Raw genomic sequence first — 16,868 nt, forward strand, 5'->3', positions numbered from 1 at the left:
GGGCCTTTCATAGTAGAGAGAATACTTTATCCCCTCAGCCTTATCACAAATGTTAAATCCAGTCATTTTCTTGACTGTTCCATCCATGTGTCATTTTCAGACAGCAAATGCCAGAGATATATTCTTGGTGGATTTTCTCCCAATTGTGGAACATCATTCCCCTAAAGATCCATCAGAATCTGAGCCAGAAGACTTTCTAGATAGAAGAACCATGAAATTTCCCTTATTGAGTTTGGCATCAGATATGGGATAACTTCAGCTACTCTTAAATAGGTATTCAGTTTTTATTGGGTATAAGACTATTGTCATATGTCCTAACTGGGTGTCATTTAAATAACAATAAATACAAAGTAAATCTTACCAGGATCTGAGACATGACCCCTGTAAAATGTCTCACAGAAGAATATTCTGTCGGAGAAGAAAAAACCTAAACAGTCTACTAGACAAGCCATTGCTAACCCTGACACTCCAATGATTATGAATAGATGTAAAAGTGGCACAACTGCACTTTTTCATGTGACATCTTGTCAGTTATATACATTTAAAAAGCCGTATGGAATGAAAGATGCTTTCAGGGTTCTGTATTTTTGAGCAAATAATTTTGTCCTCTAATTTTAAGAATTATTTGAGATGGTATTGGTAGATTATATCCTTTTTATAGCAAGACAGACAGACATCCTGAAGTGGAACAGTTGCCATGATTTTTTTTTCACCCATTGAGGGTAATCCCCCCCTTTTTTTCAGGCAAGCTCCTGACAGAGTGGCTCCTCAGTGGAATAGGCTTCCTCAGGACTTGGTGGGTTCTTCTTTGGAAGTTTTTAATAGAGGCTAGATCAGGGGTAGTCAAACTGCGGCCCTCCAGATGTCCATGGACTACAATTCCCAGGAGCCCTTGCCAGCATTCGCCAGCGAATGCTGGCAAGGGCTCCTGGGAATTGTAGTCCATGGACATCTGGAGGGCCGCAGTTTGACTACCCCTGGGCTAGATAGTCATCTGACATAAATGCTGATTCTCTGATCTTAGGCAGATTGTGAGTGAGTGGGCAGGAAAGGATGTGCCAGTGTTTGTCTCTTGTGGCCCTTTCTTGCATACACAGGAAATTGCTAATTGCTGCTTTGGGATGGTACGTGAATTTCCTCCAGGCCAGGCTAGATTCTGGTGATTTTTGGTGGTGGTGGAGGGATCATTTGGGCATGAAATTGGGATCACTGTGGGTGGGCAGGTAGTTGTGAGTTCCTGCATTGTGCAGGGCATTGGACTACATAACCCTGGAGGTCCCTTCCAACTCTATGATTCTAATATGAAGAAAAGTTCTAAGTGAAATTTTTAGGAATTGAATTGAGATCTTAAGTCGACCATTGTGCACTACCAATAGTTCATATAGGTTTAAGTAAAGAAACAGAATGGTATCAGAAAATTATTTCTGCTAGGCTTAATGTATTGGAGCAGTGGCCTGTCACATGCTAGCAAAGAAAGAGAGGGATTTCACCATTAAGTGCAGTCAAGAAAGGCCCTTCACATCTATTTAAGCAGCCTCTTTAGGGCAAAATATTTTTTTTTTTTTTTTTTTATAATGATTTTTTTATTTTCATAAAGATAGAAATATAATCATCATTTGAGAATATACGACCCCACATTGACTCCACAGTGATATAAACTTTTGCCCAAGACTCTAAGAGCCATGAGTCTAAGAGCCGTCCGCATTTCCACTACATTAAAAAAAAAGAAAAAAAAAAGGCCTGTTTAGATATACAAAAGAAAGGTTATACAATCTAAGAGCTATCCTAGCAGATATTTCTAGGTTTGAGTTAGATGCTTAACATTAAACATTTCTTATAGCACAGTATGAGTTTTGGCCCTGTATCAATACCCTGATGAAGGGAGAGGAAAGTAGGGCTTTGCCTTAAAGATGTACAAAGAAAAAAAATTACAAAAGGATTTCATAATTTCTCCTTATCCTTAATACAGATACATCTACAAACCATTTATACTTGACCCATTCTAAGAGCCATCCTGAAAGGTATAAGTTGAGAGCTTTGCATTTTCTACAGATCAATATGGGCTTTGGCCCTATAACAATACACCAATAATAAAAAATAATAATAAGGGGGGAAAGCCCCATTTTATATTTCCAACGCTAACGATTATATTACCTACTAAGAAAAAGAAACAAGAGAGAAAAAAGGCACTGCTTCCCCTTTTTCATAAAAGTAGCAATGTAGAATATAGTATATGTTGTTAATACAGAGAATAATAAGATTTCCAGGTTTAGATTAAATGCTTAACATTAAACATAAAACAATATAAGCTTTCAGTCTTCTATAGCTTCTCCTTATCCTTGGTTCTGATACATCTACAAAACAATTTATGCTTGACCCATTCTAAGAACCATCCTAACAGATATATTTTCAGATTTAAGTTGAAAGCTTAACATTAAACATTTTCTACAAGTCAGTGTAGGCTTTAGTCCTAGGACAATACACTAATAGAAGAAAGAAAAAATAAGGGGGGAGAACCCCATTTTACATTTTCAGCACTGATGGTTATATTACCTATATGCCTACAAAAGAAAAGAGACAAAAAAAAACAAGAGAGAAAGAGACACTGCTTTCCCTTTTTCATAAAAATGGAAATATAGAATACAGTATAACATTAAACATAAGACAATATGAGCTTTCGGTCTTCTTAAGGGGGTCTCATCTCGAGGCTTGCTACATCTTGTCGTTCCCGTAAAATTATATTCTGTCCCATTGGCCTTTGGCGTAGAAAGTGCAGTTGTACTCTTTCCCGCAGAGTATGCATCGATAAATCTTGAGGCCGTTGCACCTCCTGGACTCCAGTATCAATACAATTTTTTCCCCAGAGAGATCCTTTAAATCGGTTACTTTCACTGCAGATCCATATTTCTTTTGATTGATTTTTGTACACTGTTGCTTTGAGATGGCTGTATGTCTTTTTAAAAAGGGTGTCCTTATTTGGGCTGCAGAACTCCGGCATCCCATTTTCCGTCTCCAGAATTTCAGATTTCTCTTCTACTGTTGGTTTTCCACCTTGTTTAGAGCTGTCATCAGCCACTGTTATTGATCCATTATTCCTGTTAAAGACGTCTTCCTTGGCATCTTGGATCTCCTTGAAGATATGAATTTCAGATTTCTCTTCTGCTGTTGGTTTTCCACCTTGTTTAAAGCTGTCATCAGTCACTGTTATTAATCCATCATTCCTATTGAAGACTTGTTCCTTGCCATCTTGAATCTCCTTGGAGATATTTTTGATCAATCCATCTAAGAATACTTTGTAATCTTGGGTTTGTATCTCTATTAGATGAGCCAATCTTTTTAACATAGACATGATTTTGACTTTTAAAAAACCCGGCCTCAAACAATTTTACAAGTGGCCAGTAGAGGTCCTCTGTTTTATCCTCTAATGTTCCGGCACAGGCATGTGACGTATTAGAGTCAGTTAAGGCACAGAGTTCTCGTGAGATTTTCACATTCACAGCTCTTATCTTCTTATCTTCGAAAACCAAAACAATTACAATAAGAGCTTTTGCCAATTAATTCGAGTTGATTTGAGTCCTTCTTCTGCTTAGTTAGGAGAATTAGCCTGCCTCTTAACGAGGTGGCTTCAGGCAGAGCAGAGTAAGAGGAGGGGGGAAACAAAAGGCTTTGATGCAGGAAGAAAGACGAAGAAAAAAAAAAAACGAGAGATACTTGCAGTAAATGATGTTTTGGAACTCAGCCGATGTCCTCCCCTCAGTTCAAAGCGTTCATTTGTAGTAAATCATCATGTAGGGTTGAAGCAGATACTTTAAGATTAAAGAAAGAAAAGAAAGTCCGAGGTAGAAAATGGCAGTCGTCCTCTGGACCTGGAACGCTGACAGCCTATAATCCAGGGAGATACACTCCCTAAAGGATTGGAGACGGCCCCAAGAACTTCCTGGGTAGAAAGGTGAGGTGGGGTTTGCGTACCCCTCCTCTTTTCTGCCAATTGCTTGCACAATTGACCCCTGTCAGGCTTCAGAGATAGCAGAGCAGATGCCCTGCCACCCTCTCAGGACGACATCTTTAGCCACACCCCAGGGCAAAATATTTTAATCAAGCTGAACAAACTTGGCATGATTGAAGCCCACAAGGGTTCTTTGTTGGGAAATAAATGTCCTTTACTAATATTGGAGGAGCCATGCCCTTTTCCTCTTCTGAGTGCCCTCAGAGGATCCCCTTCTCATTCCCTTCCCACTAATGAGCTCCATTGGGCTTGAAATTCATTTGCCTGTTGTCTTTAAATAAGAGTTTTATATAGTTCTTGTTAGAAGAATCCATTTTCTACTGTTAACACAGCCAGGCTACTGTGATCAGTACGAATCAGAATAGTGAATTATGTCGTAGTGTAATATATATTATTAGAAAAGAGCAATAGCCCAGTAGCATCTTTAACAAAATTTATGGTAGCTTTCGTGAGTCACTGGATTCTTGCTCTTTTCTACTGCTGCAGACAGACTTACACTGCTACCCATATATTATTAGAGTTGAACTTCTACTACATAGAATAAAATAGTGCCCTATAAACCTCTAAGCAGGACAATCCATAACTGCTTTAGGCAACCAGTTCCTTTGGTCAGCTGACCATGCAGACTGGGAATTATTCCTAGGAATCCCATTAACCCTGGACTGCTTGTTTTGGAATCCCTTGACTGCTGTCCAATGCAGAGTTAAGCAATTATATTTAACTCTGTGGAAATTATCCTTGTTCAACTACAGTCTGTAATTAGGCATATTACTTCAGCTGAGACAAAGCTAGTGTTTATTATTGTATTCAAAACTATTGCTTTCTGTGTCTCATATCAATTGTTTCCAATAAGTAAAGCATATGCGAATAAATTCAGATGACTGTATTGGCCCTTATTGTATTGCTTGCCTTTAACCTTCCATCAATTTCCCTTACATCTGGACTATGTGAATGGAAAAGGGCTTTTCATTCTTTTTTTCTGGATCAGCACCACTATTATTATCCCAGACTGAGAGATTGAACCTACTGAGGGAGTGTCAAAGTTATTGTTGAAATACTGTTCTAGTTGGTATGTTGTTATATTGACTTTGGTAGTGTTCAATGTAGTGTAGTGATTTTGGTAGTGTTCTATGTAGGGAAGGGCGGTATAAAATATAAATAAATAAATAATATAATTTCATGGGTATTTGTGTTTTCCCTTCTCTTCCGTTCCCTTCCCCTGGAGGTTTCCTTTAACAAAAGTATACCATTTGTTTTGAGCTTGATTAATACTGGTGACATTGCCTTATAACTGAAGACTGAACCCTATTTCAAGACCAAGTTTCAATCTCTGATTATGCGGGTCATCCTAGTTAGTATTAATCATAGCTAACCTCAAACTTTACGTAACATGACATGAGTAAAACAAACAGTCAAGTCAAAGTTCATCAGTCAAGGGAGCAGTAGGTACACATATGTCACTTGGTGGAGGCTTCCTTTCCAAGAAAGAAGGGGGGAAATACACTGAAATAAGTATCTGCACAAAGAAATCCTTGGGTTTTACTTGTTTGGGTTTCTGTCTCCCCATTAAAACATAAGTATTGATTTATTATTCCAAAGCTCTCTTACATAATGTGTTTAATACATTTATTTCTCTATCCTCTCTTGTAGATAAATGAATTTCGGAACAAAATTCAATCTATAGTTCCATCAGTTCCCAAAAATGCAGAGCATCCAGTTGAATGGGAGGACATACTGAAATCTAAGTGATCAGCACGTGGAGGCACTTAGATTGAACCTCTAAAATTGCTAAGGACAGACATACTGATTATATGAAAATGTGTTGCTTTAAAGACTGAGGAAGAAAAAATCATTGTCAGTTGGATGCACCACAATGAAGCCTTAGTTTACTCAAGCTAAAATTTGCTCTTCGATTGTGGATATTACAAGTGAAGCTGGAAACTAATATGAAGAAGCAAGCTCAATATGTTTCAGCTAAACAAAAGAGGCTAATCTCAGTGGTAAATATCACTACTACAGCTTGCATATGTTCATCTTTTGGGAGGAGTACAGGAGTACAGATCAAAGGTATAGTGTATAAAGGACAAAAGGCTACTGCAAGTCAATGAGCTGATGGGTGGCTACACCTTCTGTCTAACAATGGTGTTAGAAAGGCAATTACAATAAATAAAATACAAAAATATCGAATGTCAACATTCACTGTCTGTATTAGTGCCAGCAACCAAGAGCCAACAAAAACTCAGTACAAGAGATTTTAAATCAAAAGACAGTCAGCTGAAAGAAAGAAAAAAATTAAAAGGGACCACAACCTTACTTATATGGCCATGCCCTGAAAGGAAGCAAAGTCTGTTACTTTGATCCAAGTACCAACAATCTCCTGTATCACCAAGGCATTTTGCTTCCTGCCAGTCAAAGAGCATATTGAATTGACATAAATGGGTGACAAGGGTTAGATGAAGATTTTAAAAAGTCTCCACCCTACAGCCCCTGGTTTGATTTGTAAAAGGCAGGGGTAGGCAAACTGTGGCACTCCAGATGTCCATGGAATACATTTGCTGTCGGGCTCATGGGAATTATAGTCCATGGACATCTGGAGGGCCACAGTTTGCTTACCCCTGGTATAAGGTGTTTGTGGGGAGAAGCCCTAAGCTAATTTGAGTATGTTATGCTAGAGAAAAGCAAAGACAGCAAGCCTCTTCTACACGAGAACAATTTGTCTTCTCCTGGAAGGCTATTTCTATGTTCTTAACATTATTAAAGAAAAGAAAATAACTCTGTGAACATTGTCCTTTAGAAGATATAATTGTGATGTTGTGAGCCAGGCCTTCAGATGAGTAGGACCTTGATCATTTCTAAATGTATTTAATACTCCCAAGTTGCTACATACATTAATTTCAACTGATAGAGGTAAGATGAGTCAACATCATGGAAATTTTCAACCTGTGGTTCTAAAAATACTGTTTCAAATTAATTCAATTTTAGTGTTCCCATCTGGGCAAAATAGTTGTTTCAATAGTTCAATGTTCTGTTGATGGTAAGGGGTCAATTCTGGGGATCTTTTTCCCCCAGTATTGGGAAATTAGTTAATGGGGTAGAGTATTTAAAAGCCAATGTTATCATTTACCATCTGGATATTGCATTCTGATTACATTATGTTTCACCTTTGCCTCCCTTACTGTCATTATCTTGTGCAGAACATGACAAGAAATTACATTTATGTCCTGGAGCATAAAGAGTTATAATCACGCTGTTAACAAGAAAGATATTTTTCATGGACCTAAAGAGGAGCAAACTACACATTATATACCCAAAATAAATCCATTTCACGGATGCTGAGTACTAGAAGCTTTACTGGGTGAAATGTAAAAAACAATCTGTTGTCTTGAAAGCACAGACGTTTTCTGCAGTGCCCCTGATCCTCCACATTTCTTAGTTGGGGGGGGGGGGGGAATGCTGTTCTAACAAATTACAAAGATAATCTGACTCCAGTGGTAAAGAAGAGAAAGAAATCTTACTTACAAAAATAGAAGCACATCTTACATGACGTATTCGTGTACGTACATTGAACTTATAGTGAAGGTTAGTTTGCCGTAGCTACAGCCCAGGTAAGAGAGAGTACAGGAGAGGTTCTACTGACGAGGGAGGTCAGCCAACTGCCATGGGTTTCTAAGTGAGAGGATTCTCGTAACCCATTCCCTCCCAAATATTTTTGCATGCAGAGTTACAATGTCCAGGATACATTGTTCTGGTTTCAATTGTGCAAAAATATGATTAAAAATCTTAAAACCTGTACCTAGTATATTGGAGTATTTTATGCTGTTTAATCCTGTAGGTATGAACTTCAGTGCAGATGAGGCCTTTTGTGTTAAAGCAGCTGGGGGGAAGAGGGGGGAGCAGTAAGTAGACGTTGCTTGCACTGATTTTCTATGTATGTAAATGTTATTGTTGTTAGTTGCGAAGTCGTGTCTGACCCATCACGACCCCATGGACAATGGTCCTCCAGGCCTTCCTGTCTACCCACATGCTTCTCAAAGCTGATGGAGAAAATGTAGCTTCCAGGACTCCTGATTTTGAAGAAACTTAATGGAGTGATCCTGTTTTGTTAGAAGGGGGTTAAGAAGGAAAAAAGTCATGGATTTGGGATAGTTTATATGAAGTAAACTTCAGATATATCTTTTTATGCTAGAGAAACTCTACTGGTTAACTGTTGCACCTTGTTATGACCTTACTACAATCCCTGTGAATATATTTGAAATAGAATTTAGCTGCTTTTTCTGTGGAAAGAGGAAATAAATATTCAGAGTTCCTCACCACAACAGAAGAAAGAAATGTCAGAGCTCTGCTTTTGATATTCTCCCTCTCTAAGGAGCTCAAGGTAGCATAGAAGAAGAAGAGTTGGTTCTTATATGCCGTTTTTCTGTACCCGAAGGAGGCTCAAAGCGGCTTATAGTCACCTTCCCATTCCTCTCCCCACAACAGACACCCTGTGGGGTAGGTGAGGCTGAGAGAGCCCTGATATCACTGCTCGGTCAGAATAGTTTTATAGGTGCTGTGGTGAACCCAAGGTCACCCAGCTGGCTGCATGTGGGGGAGTGCAGAATCAAACCTGGCATGCCAGATTAGAAGTCCACACTCCTAACCACTACACCAAACAGCTCTCAGGACTACTCAGAGGCGGAGACTCAGGGTGCAAAATTCTGAGAGCTTCCTTTTGCTCAAATGTTTTTCATAAAGAGCCACAAATTCATGGGAATTTGTTGTGGTTCTTCAGTTTGGTTCTCTCTGCACATGTTGGATAATGCACTTTCAGTGTGCTTTTGCTGTACAGGAAAATCTAAAATGCATTCAAGGAGCATTACACAATGTGTGTGGAATAAGCCTTTGCAAACCTTGCTTTGTGAGCTACAAAATTCATTACGAACTTTAGTCCATCAGCTGGTTAGTGCCCATCCCTATGGATACCTAGAATGTATTTCAAAGCACATTCCTGAAATTCAGCAGAATCTGGATGCAAAAAAATTCATACTGTTGAACTACAACAGGAATTGAGCTTCTCCATCGACAAGCCGCATCAAGTAAAACAGCCACATCAAGTAAAAAGCATGTTTACAAAGTGCCTAGAGCCTCCTTCTCAGACAATCATGTAACAATATTCTCAGGGCCGGACAGGGTGAGAATAGTTTACCTGAGTAAGAAAGTTCAGGTACTCTGATCTCTCACCCTTTCTGTTGCTTCAACATGTGATGCAAATATGGGAAAAGCCACGTTGACTTTTAAGTATATAAACTCAGCCTTGTTCTGGACAGGGTCCCTCTCAAGAGTCTTCTCCAGCACCAGAGTTCAAAAGCCTCAATTCTTTGATGCTTGGCCTTCCTTATAAAACAATGTATTTATATGGATGCGTGTAAATACATTGTTTTCTTTGTCCACTATCAATGCCATGTTGGGTTTCTTACTAATCTAGGGGATGAGCCCGTTGCATTCAGGAATACAAGTGCTAGATGGTGGGTGGGTGAAAGAACTCTGTGGATGTCCCCTCCCTCCCCCAGGACCTGGAAAGGCTGCAGGCCCCCAGCAGGGGCAGCTCTCATCCAGCAGCCTCTGAGGCTGGGAGGGAAGTGGAAGAAGGGGGGGTGGTCAGCGGAGGGGGATATAAAGCCTCCCTGAGTGGGTATTAAGTGCAGAGTGGCACTTAAGCCATGAGACACACTCCTCCTCCAGGGTCTTACCAAAAATATATTATGTGGAACAGATAGGTTTCAAGGGAACAGGTCTATTATTCATTAAAATATAAGTGGGCCATTTGTTCTCATTCCATCCTGATGTGTTACATGTACGGTCAAAGATATCAAGAAAAGGCTGCAGAAATATGTAATTCAAGCTCTTATGGCTACTTTCCTTCAAGCTCCTTTGATCCAGTGATTTTGAGCAGCAAATAGAGTTTTTATATCTTTAAGGAAAATATGGTGGAGAGATACTTGGCCACTGCCAGCATGGTCTTTTGATCTCTATCTTCCAACGCATAGGGGACTATTGTCTTTTAATGCAGTGGAAAGTAATTTAGTTAAACTAGGGACAATCCATAACTCGCAATAAAATTGTCACAAGGACATTCTAATAGCATATGGGACAGGGAGTCACAGTTTCAAATCACACTGGCAAAACCTATTTGAATTAGGTAAATTACTATGTCTCTCATGTGGGACAGCTGAAGGGGCTGTGGTCAGAAGTGCAAGCATGACCTATGTCTACTAGTACAAAGTCATTTTGAGCCCTCAGGGAAGGGTGGCATATAAATTTTAAAATAAATAAAATGCTGCTAATTGAAGTGAAAAACAACATGGATGGAAGAAGGGAGTAAAATCAACCCCAGACACTCATATCTTTCTCTTATGAAAGCAGTCAGGCCAGCTGAGTTGATTTTCAGCTGAGAAATCGTGTGGTGGGAAAGAGTTAAAGAGCCCTTCCACAACCCCACATCTCAGTCCTGTTTTAAACTACATGGACAACTTGTTAAAAACTGGGATGGCATTTGTTTACCGCAGGTCTAAAAAAAAAAAACGCTGAAAATGCTGGGGGGGCGTCACCCCAAGGGTCAGACATGACCCGGTGCTTGCACAGGGGATACCTTTACCTTTAAAAGAAAAACAGACTCTTTATGCAACTAATTCAAGTAATGTTGGGACTATCTGCTTTTTCATATGATAATGATCAGTAGTATAACTGGATTCAGAAAAGGACTTCAATATAAAAATTTAATGAATTTACTGTGATACTATTTATAATTAAAGTATTAAAATGCTTCATGGACTGTCTTACAAACCTCATTAAAAGTATGTAAGGAATGGTCATTCCCACAGTGCCAATAGGGATTGAATTCGAGGGGCATGGCTTGTCTGAGGTAGTAAAGTGAGATCACAACAGAAACAGGATTTGAACCCAGGAACTCCTGATTTCAAGCTTATTCTCATCCTCTGTGCTTTGCCTTCCCAGCAATGTTCCTGGGAGAGCGAATTGATTTGTGTGATGCTATTGGCAGTTATATTTGCTAATGAGTTAAGAATTAGGCAAAGTTACTTACAACTTTAAGAATCTTGATGCATGCTATCCTTAAACATCCCAATTCTAAACTGGAATTCATTCCTCCCAGTTCATATCACTTGGTAACATAGTTAAAAATCAATGCACTAGCAGGCAGCCTCAAGGTACTAAATGTAGCTTTCTCTAAATGCTAAGCAAATAGAATTGTAGATGAAATCCCCTGCAGTTGTCCACAATAAGAACAAATCATTATAACCTCCTCCCTGTTAAAATCAGTTACTGTGACTGACCTGCTTTTGAAATAGGAAAACTTTTGAGCCCAGCTATTTGTTTAACCAGTATACAAGAGATTGCCCCAGTAACTGTACCTTAGTCTATTTGATATGTATGAGGTTTTGAATATTTTATAATGGCTAAGGTTGTGTTCACTTCAGGCAGTAACTTCAAAAGGCATATACACATACAGATGAATTAAACTCTCAGTGAATTCTTTGTCTTCTAAATCAGCATGGAATAATAGTTTGGATTTTTAACATCTGCTTTGAAGATTTTTCTGGTTGGTAATAGTAACATCCATAAGGATGTTTCATTTTTAAAAAAAGAGAAATTATTTTGGTCCCATTTTTAAAAGATGGATAATTTGTTAATGTTTTATGTAAAGAATCAGGAGACGAATTGGAACTGCACCTTAAAGGAAGACATTGGGAGAAATGTTTGTGAACCATCACAATTTCTCAGCAAAGTATAGGCAAAAATTCAACAAACAACTTAAAGGACATAATGTACTTTGGAAAATGTAGAGATAATGTAACCTGCTATATTCATTGTTTGACTTTGATGTAAGCTTAAGCATTATACCATATGTTTTATTCTAGCATGAAATTAATCTTGGCTGAGTACCATTGTACAGTAATGATCAAATACCGCTAAATCCAGTTGGCTTGTTTTCACAAGGTTATGAGATGTCCACTGAGAGAGCTAGAATCTGATAATGTCACCAAGAACTGCTGTAGCTAAGATGTTAATGTCCCATCGTTGTGACCTTTCCAAGTGTTTGGGTGATTCTTCTCAGAATTTGAAGGAGTTTGAGCATGATGGAGCAAAGCACCAAACTAAGTGGCATGAATGGCAGTGTATCCTCCCACTCTTCTCATCTAAGTGTTGTGCTATTTTGTCTCCTATGCCAAGAGAACTTAAGGGCACCATTCTACATTAGGAGTGGGAAAGTTTCCAGTGGTACTGAAGGAGACCATTGTAACGCCTCCATTGAAAAAGGTACCATAGAGGTATCTTCCAACTCTATGATTCTATATCGATACCCTCTACTAGCCAAAAGTGTATCTCCCATCCAGTATGCATGCTTCTCATTTTTGTGACCCAGAAGTAGAACTCTTCAATTCTCCTTATTGAATTGCATCTTGTTCTCATTTGCCCACTTTTCCAGCATGTTCAGATTTCATTGAACTCTATCTTCTGGGCTGTTCGCTACTCCTCCCAATTTGGTGTCATCCGCAAATTTAATGAGGAGTCCCCCTACCTCCTCATCCAGATCATAGATAAAAATGTTGAAAAGTACAGACCCAGTACCGAGCCCTGTGGTGCTCCACTGCTCACCTCTCTCCACTCTGATAAAATAACATTGATAACCACTCTTTTAGTGCAGTTTTCTAGCCAGTTCCCTATCCACAACCATCCAAAAATCCAGACTACAGTCCTCCAATTTACCCATCAAAACATCATGGGGAACCTTGTAAAAGCCTTACTAAATCCAGGTAAACAACATCCACTGTGTTCCCACGGTCTAATAAGTCCATCATTTGGTCAAAGAAGGAAACCAGGTTGGTCTGACAGGACCTGTTGGAGACAAATCTATGTTGAGTTCCCCTGATCAACAAGTTGTTCTCCAGATCATTGCAGATTGTCTCCTGTAAAATTTGCTCCATTATCTTCCCTGTAATTGAGGTCAGACTCACTGGCCTGTAGTTTTCTGGGTCATCTCCCATTCCTTTTTTTGAAGATTGGGATAACATTTATTCTCCTCCAGCCTTTTAGCACCACTCCAGTCCTCCAAGAGGTCCTAAAGATGTTAGACAATGGTTATGCAAGCTCTGCAGAGCTTCTTTGATCACTCTTGGATGCACACCATCTGTCCCAGGGGATCTGAACTCATCCAGTGGAGCCAGGTGCCTTTCAACAACCTTTCTGTTGCTGTAAATCTGCCAGTCAGACGCTATACCTTGCCTACTATTATCCCTAGATCACAACTAAACATAATAAAGCTGAAGTTGACAATTCACTCCCTAGGTGATTGGCCCTCCCTTGGGGTGTGCCACCATAGGAGAGATCTCTGCCAATGAGGGCCCATCGGTTCAAATTGCACTCTTCCAATGAAAGCCAATGAGATCAAATTGCATGCAGAGAACTCATTCCCTACCTGATTGGCCCTCCCTGGGAGTGTGCCACTAATCAGGAGAGAACACTCTGGAAATGAGGGCCAGTCAGTTCAACTTACACTCTGCCAGTGAGGGCAGATCAGTTCAGTGTGCATGCAGACAACTCCCTATATGACTGGCCATACCTTTGGGTATGCTGCTAGTAGGAAGACAGCACTCTGCTAATGAGGGTCAATCAGTTTAAATTGCACTCTGCTAAAATTGCATGCAGACAATTCACTCCCTACCTCATTGGTCCTCCCTGTGAGTGTGCTGGTAATAGGGGGAGAGGATTGTGGGTGGGCAGGTAGTTGTGAGTTACTGTATTGTGCAGTGGGTTGGATTAGATGACTTTGGCGGTCACTTCCAATTCTGTGATCATCCCAATGAGGGCCAATTGTGGGACTTATCTGTCTTCTTATTCCTCTTCCTGATGCTTGCTGAGTGGAAGAGGTGTTGCTGCTGGTAAGTTGCCCATCCTCAGCTTCTTCCCACATTCCATCTCCCCCAGGCAAGGGAGGGAAGTCAACTGCTTCCTTTGCCTCCTGTGTTGCTCTCTCAGGTTTCAGCTCTCTGCTGGAAGGAAGCACAGACATGCTGCCAGAAAGTCAGAGATAATCATTATTTCAAAAACAAAATGTCAAGGGACAGGCAGAATGCAATGAATGTTTTAATTCTGTCTAATGAGTCAAGGGTTCATTCAGGCAGTCCAAGGGCATCAACAGAAGAAGGAGTTCCACAACACAGATCTCCCAGCCTCAAGTTAATATAGGCTTTAAGCAGCCTCATAGTCCTCATTCTGTAATGACTCCCAGTCTTCTGCAGTTAGCAGCTGTTTTGCTAACTTGGTGTGTGCCTTTCAGACTGGATCTCTCTTCTAGCACATAGCTGGCAGTGCTTAATTGGTTGAGGTGAGCCAGGTGGGCTGAAAAGGCAGGGAGCTGCAACTGGAGGCTGGACAGAGGAATGAGGATATCCTGTAATAACCTTGGAATCTAAGGCCCAGTATATCAACAGCTCCATTCCCTCCTGCTGGTCAGAGCTCTCTGCCTGTTGAACATCTGACTGGGCTAGGCTCTCATCCAGCAGAAGCTTGAGTGAAGCTGGGAGCTCTTGGCAAAGCTTTTTCTTCAAGGAGTCCTCTCTAACAGGACCTGTGCTCACAACACCTCCCTCTGGCCCTGCAGCTGTCCATCAGAGCACCCTTTGCTTTCCTCTACCCCTCCCTCTCGTCAGAAGGGTTGGGCATATCCAGAAGTCTCCCCTCCAGCCTAGCCCTTGGGAGATGTGGAAGGATGGGAAGGAGACACCCCATCACAGACTTACCTGTCCAGCCTGTCCTTTGGGAGATGGGGGGGGGAAGCAGCCCCCCAAAACCTTCCCTGTGTGGCTTCACCTTTGTGAGATGGGGAGCAGGAAGGAGGCAGCCCACCCCCGCATGGCATGCCTGGCTTTTGAAAGATGTGTTGTTAGATAGGAAGGTGGGGATAGTGGTGACCTGTGTTGACACTGTTGTATGGAGGTGGGGGTAGGAGGGACAGTGCCCCTCCAAAACAGCTTGTTTTCTCCAGGAGAACTGATGCCTTCTTTCCCTCCTTCCTCCCCTTCCTGCCTTTCTGTCTTTTCTTTCTCTCTTTTGTGCTCTGTTTCTTACTGTCATCCTTTCTTTCATCTTCCTGAAGGTTTCCAGGCCCCTACCTGGAATTTGGCAACCCAGCTGGCTGCATATGTAGGAGGAGTCAGGAATCAAACCCAGCTCATGAGATTAGAGTCTGCTACTCTTAACCACTTCACCACACTAGATTTCATGTTTGAGCAGCAAGCGGGGGGAGGAGGGCCAGAACCCAAGATGGGCACTGTGCAGGCATATGTGCTAGTACCCATTGTATTCCTGGGTACACCAGGTTTTTCTCTAGTGTTTTCATATTCTTAAGGGAAAACACACAGCCAAAACAAGTACTGAGCCTTTCTGCTTTCTCTCTGTCCTCTGTCAGACCGTTTATGCACTGGGAACTTCATTGCCCCAGCTCCCATGCAGGAGCACAAATCGGGGGCAGATGAATGTGCACCAGGCCAAATGCTCCCCCATGTGGGTGCAGGAAGAGGTGGGGCAACCTGCCATGACTAAAATTCAGCCTGGCATGAAACCTCCAGTGAGTAAATGGTCTCAGAGTTTCTCCATCATCACCCAACAGTGGGCCTATTGCCATGTTTACCTTAGGTTTTTCTCCTCCTGAAAAAGCTTTTGTTATAATGGGCTTTCCTGGCCAGTCCCAGCTCACCCCCAGCTTTAGCCTCTCCGATGGCTGACCTACTGGGCCTTGTAACCTGAATATCCTATTCTTTAGAGGTCTGTCATTCCCTCAATTTCTTGAACATTTCCTTTTTCTTTCTTAGCTCCTCCTGAAGTTCTCTGTTCATCCAAATAGGCTTATTGAGTTTATTGAAGTCTGCCCTATGAAGGTCTAACAGACACGTCTGACTATGAACTTCCTTGGCATGACATCTTATAAGAAATTCTAGGATGACATAGTCTGTACCTCCTTTACCCCATCCGCCAGCTCTTGCTTGTTGGTCAAGTATAGTCGAGTATAGCTGAGGCTCCTGTAGGTTCTTCTGTCATTTGATAAATGAAATTGTCAACCAGGCAGGTCAGAAAGTCGCCCAACTCAGGATGCTTAACAGAGTTTGTTTTCCAGCGCACATCAGGGAAATGAAAGTCACCCATGATTACTAGGTCATGTTGCTCAGATAGTCTATCAAGCGGCTTAAAGAGGGCAGTGTCCACATCTTCACCTTGGTTAGGTGGTCTGTAGCAGACACCAACCACTTAACTATTTGTTTTTTCCTCCCTTATCTTCACCCAGATACTTTCCAACAAAAGTCACTCTTCTCTAATATCTCTTGACAGGCAAGCTGTCTCCTCACATACAGTGCCACTCCACCTCCTCATCAACTTTTTCTATTTCTTTTGAGCAACTCACACCCATCCACTACTGCATTCCAGTCATGCTAATCATTCCACCACATTTCTGTAATGCCTATTAAAATATCTCTGTCTGTCTGAGAAGCTTGACCTCATGCTTTGGGCATGGGTATACAGGCACCTGAAGCCTCTTATCCTTGGTTTTATTTGACCCATACTTCCCAGGCAGGCCATAAGTATTTGCATTCCTATATTAGAATCCCTACATTGGACATCTCCTTCCCCTTGTGACTTTAGTTTAAAGTTTGCCTGATCCATCAATAGATATTAGCTACATAGATGGAGCAAACTTTCTGGGATAGAGATGCTCTGTATTCTTGGTGCTTGGGGGATAACAGTGGGAGGAGTTCTGGTGGTCTGGTCCCATTGATCAACCTCCTGATAGCACCTGTGTTTTTGTCAC

The 16,868-nt window shown here is 41.0% G+C and overlaps 1 protein-coding gene across 3 annotated transcripts in view; it reads left to right on the plus strand.

Moving 5' to 3' along the window:
• TMEM242 (transmembrane protein 242) overlaps positions 1-7,796 on the plus strand; it is a 28,031-nt gene extending 20,235 nt beyond the window's left edge. For 2 of the 3 annotated variants that reach the window (XM_077348851.1, XM_077348859.1), the window contains one exon: positions 5,657-7,796. In XM_077348851.1, the coding sequence (XP_077204966.1) occupies positions 5,657-5,755 (99 nt within the window). In that variant the 3' untranslated portion in view covers positions 5,756-7,796. Of the gene's footprint in view, positions 1-100; positions 274-5,656 lie in introns of all 3 variants that reach the window. The other variant, XM_077348842.1, reaches the window with a different exon arrangement.
• Positions 7,797-16,868: the final 9,072 nt, after the last annotated feature.

The sequence above is a fragment of the Paroedura picta genome, chromosome 1 (assembly GCF_049243985.1).
Source record: "Paroedura picta isolate Pp20150507F chromosome 1, Ppicta_v3.0, whole genome shotgun sequence".
Lineage (NCBI taxonomy): Eukaryota > Metazoa > Chordata > Lepidosauria > Squamata > Gekkonidae > Paroedura > Paroedura picta.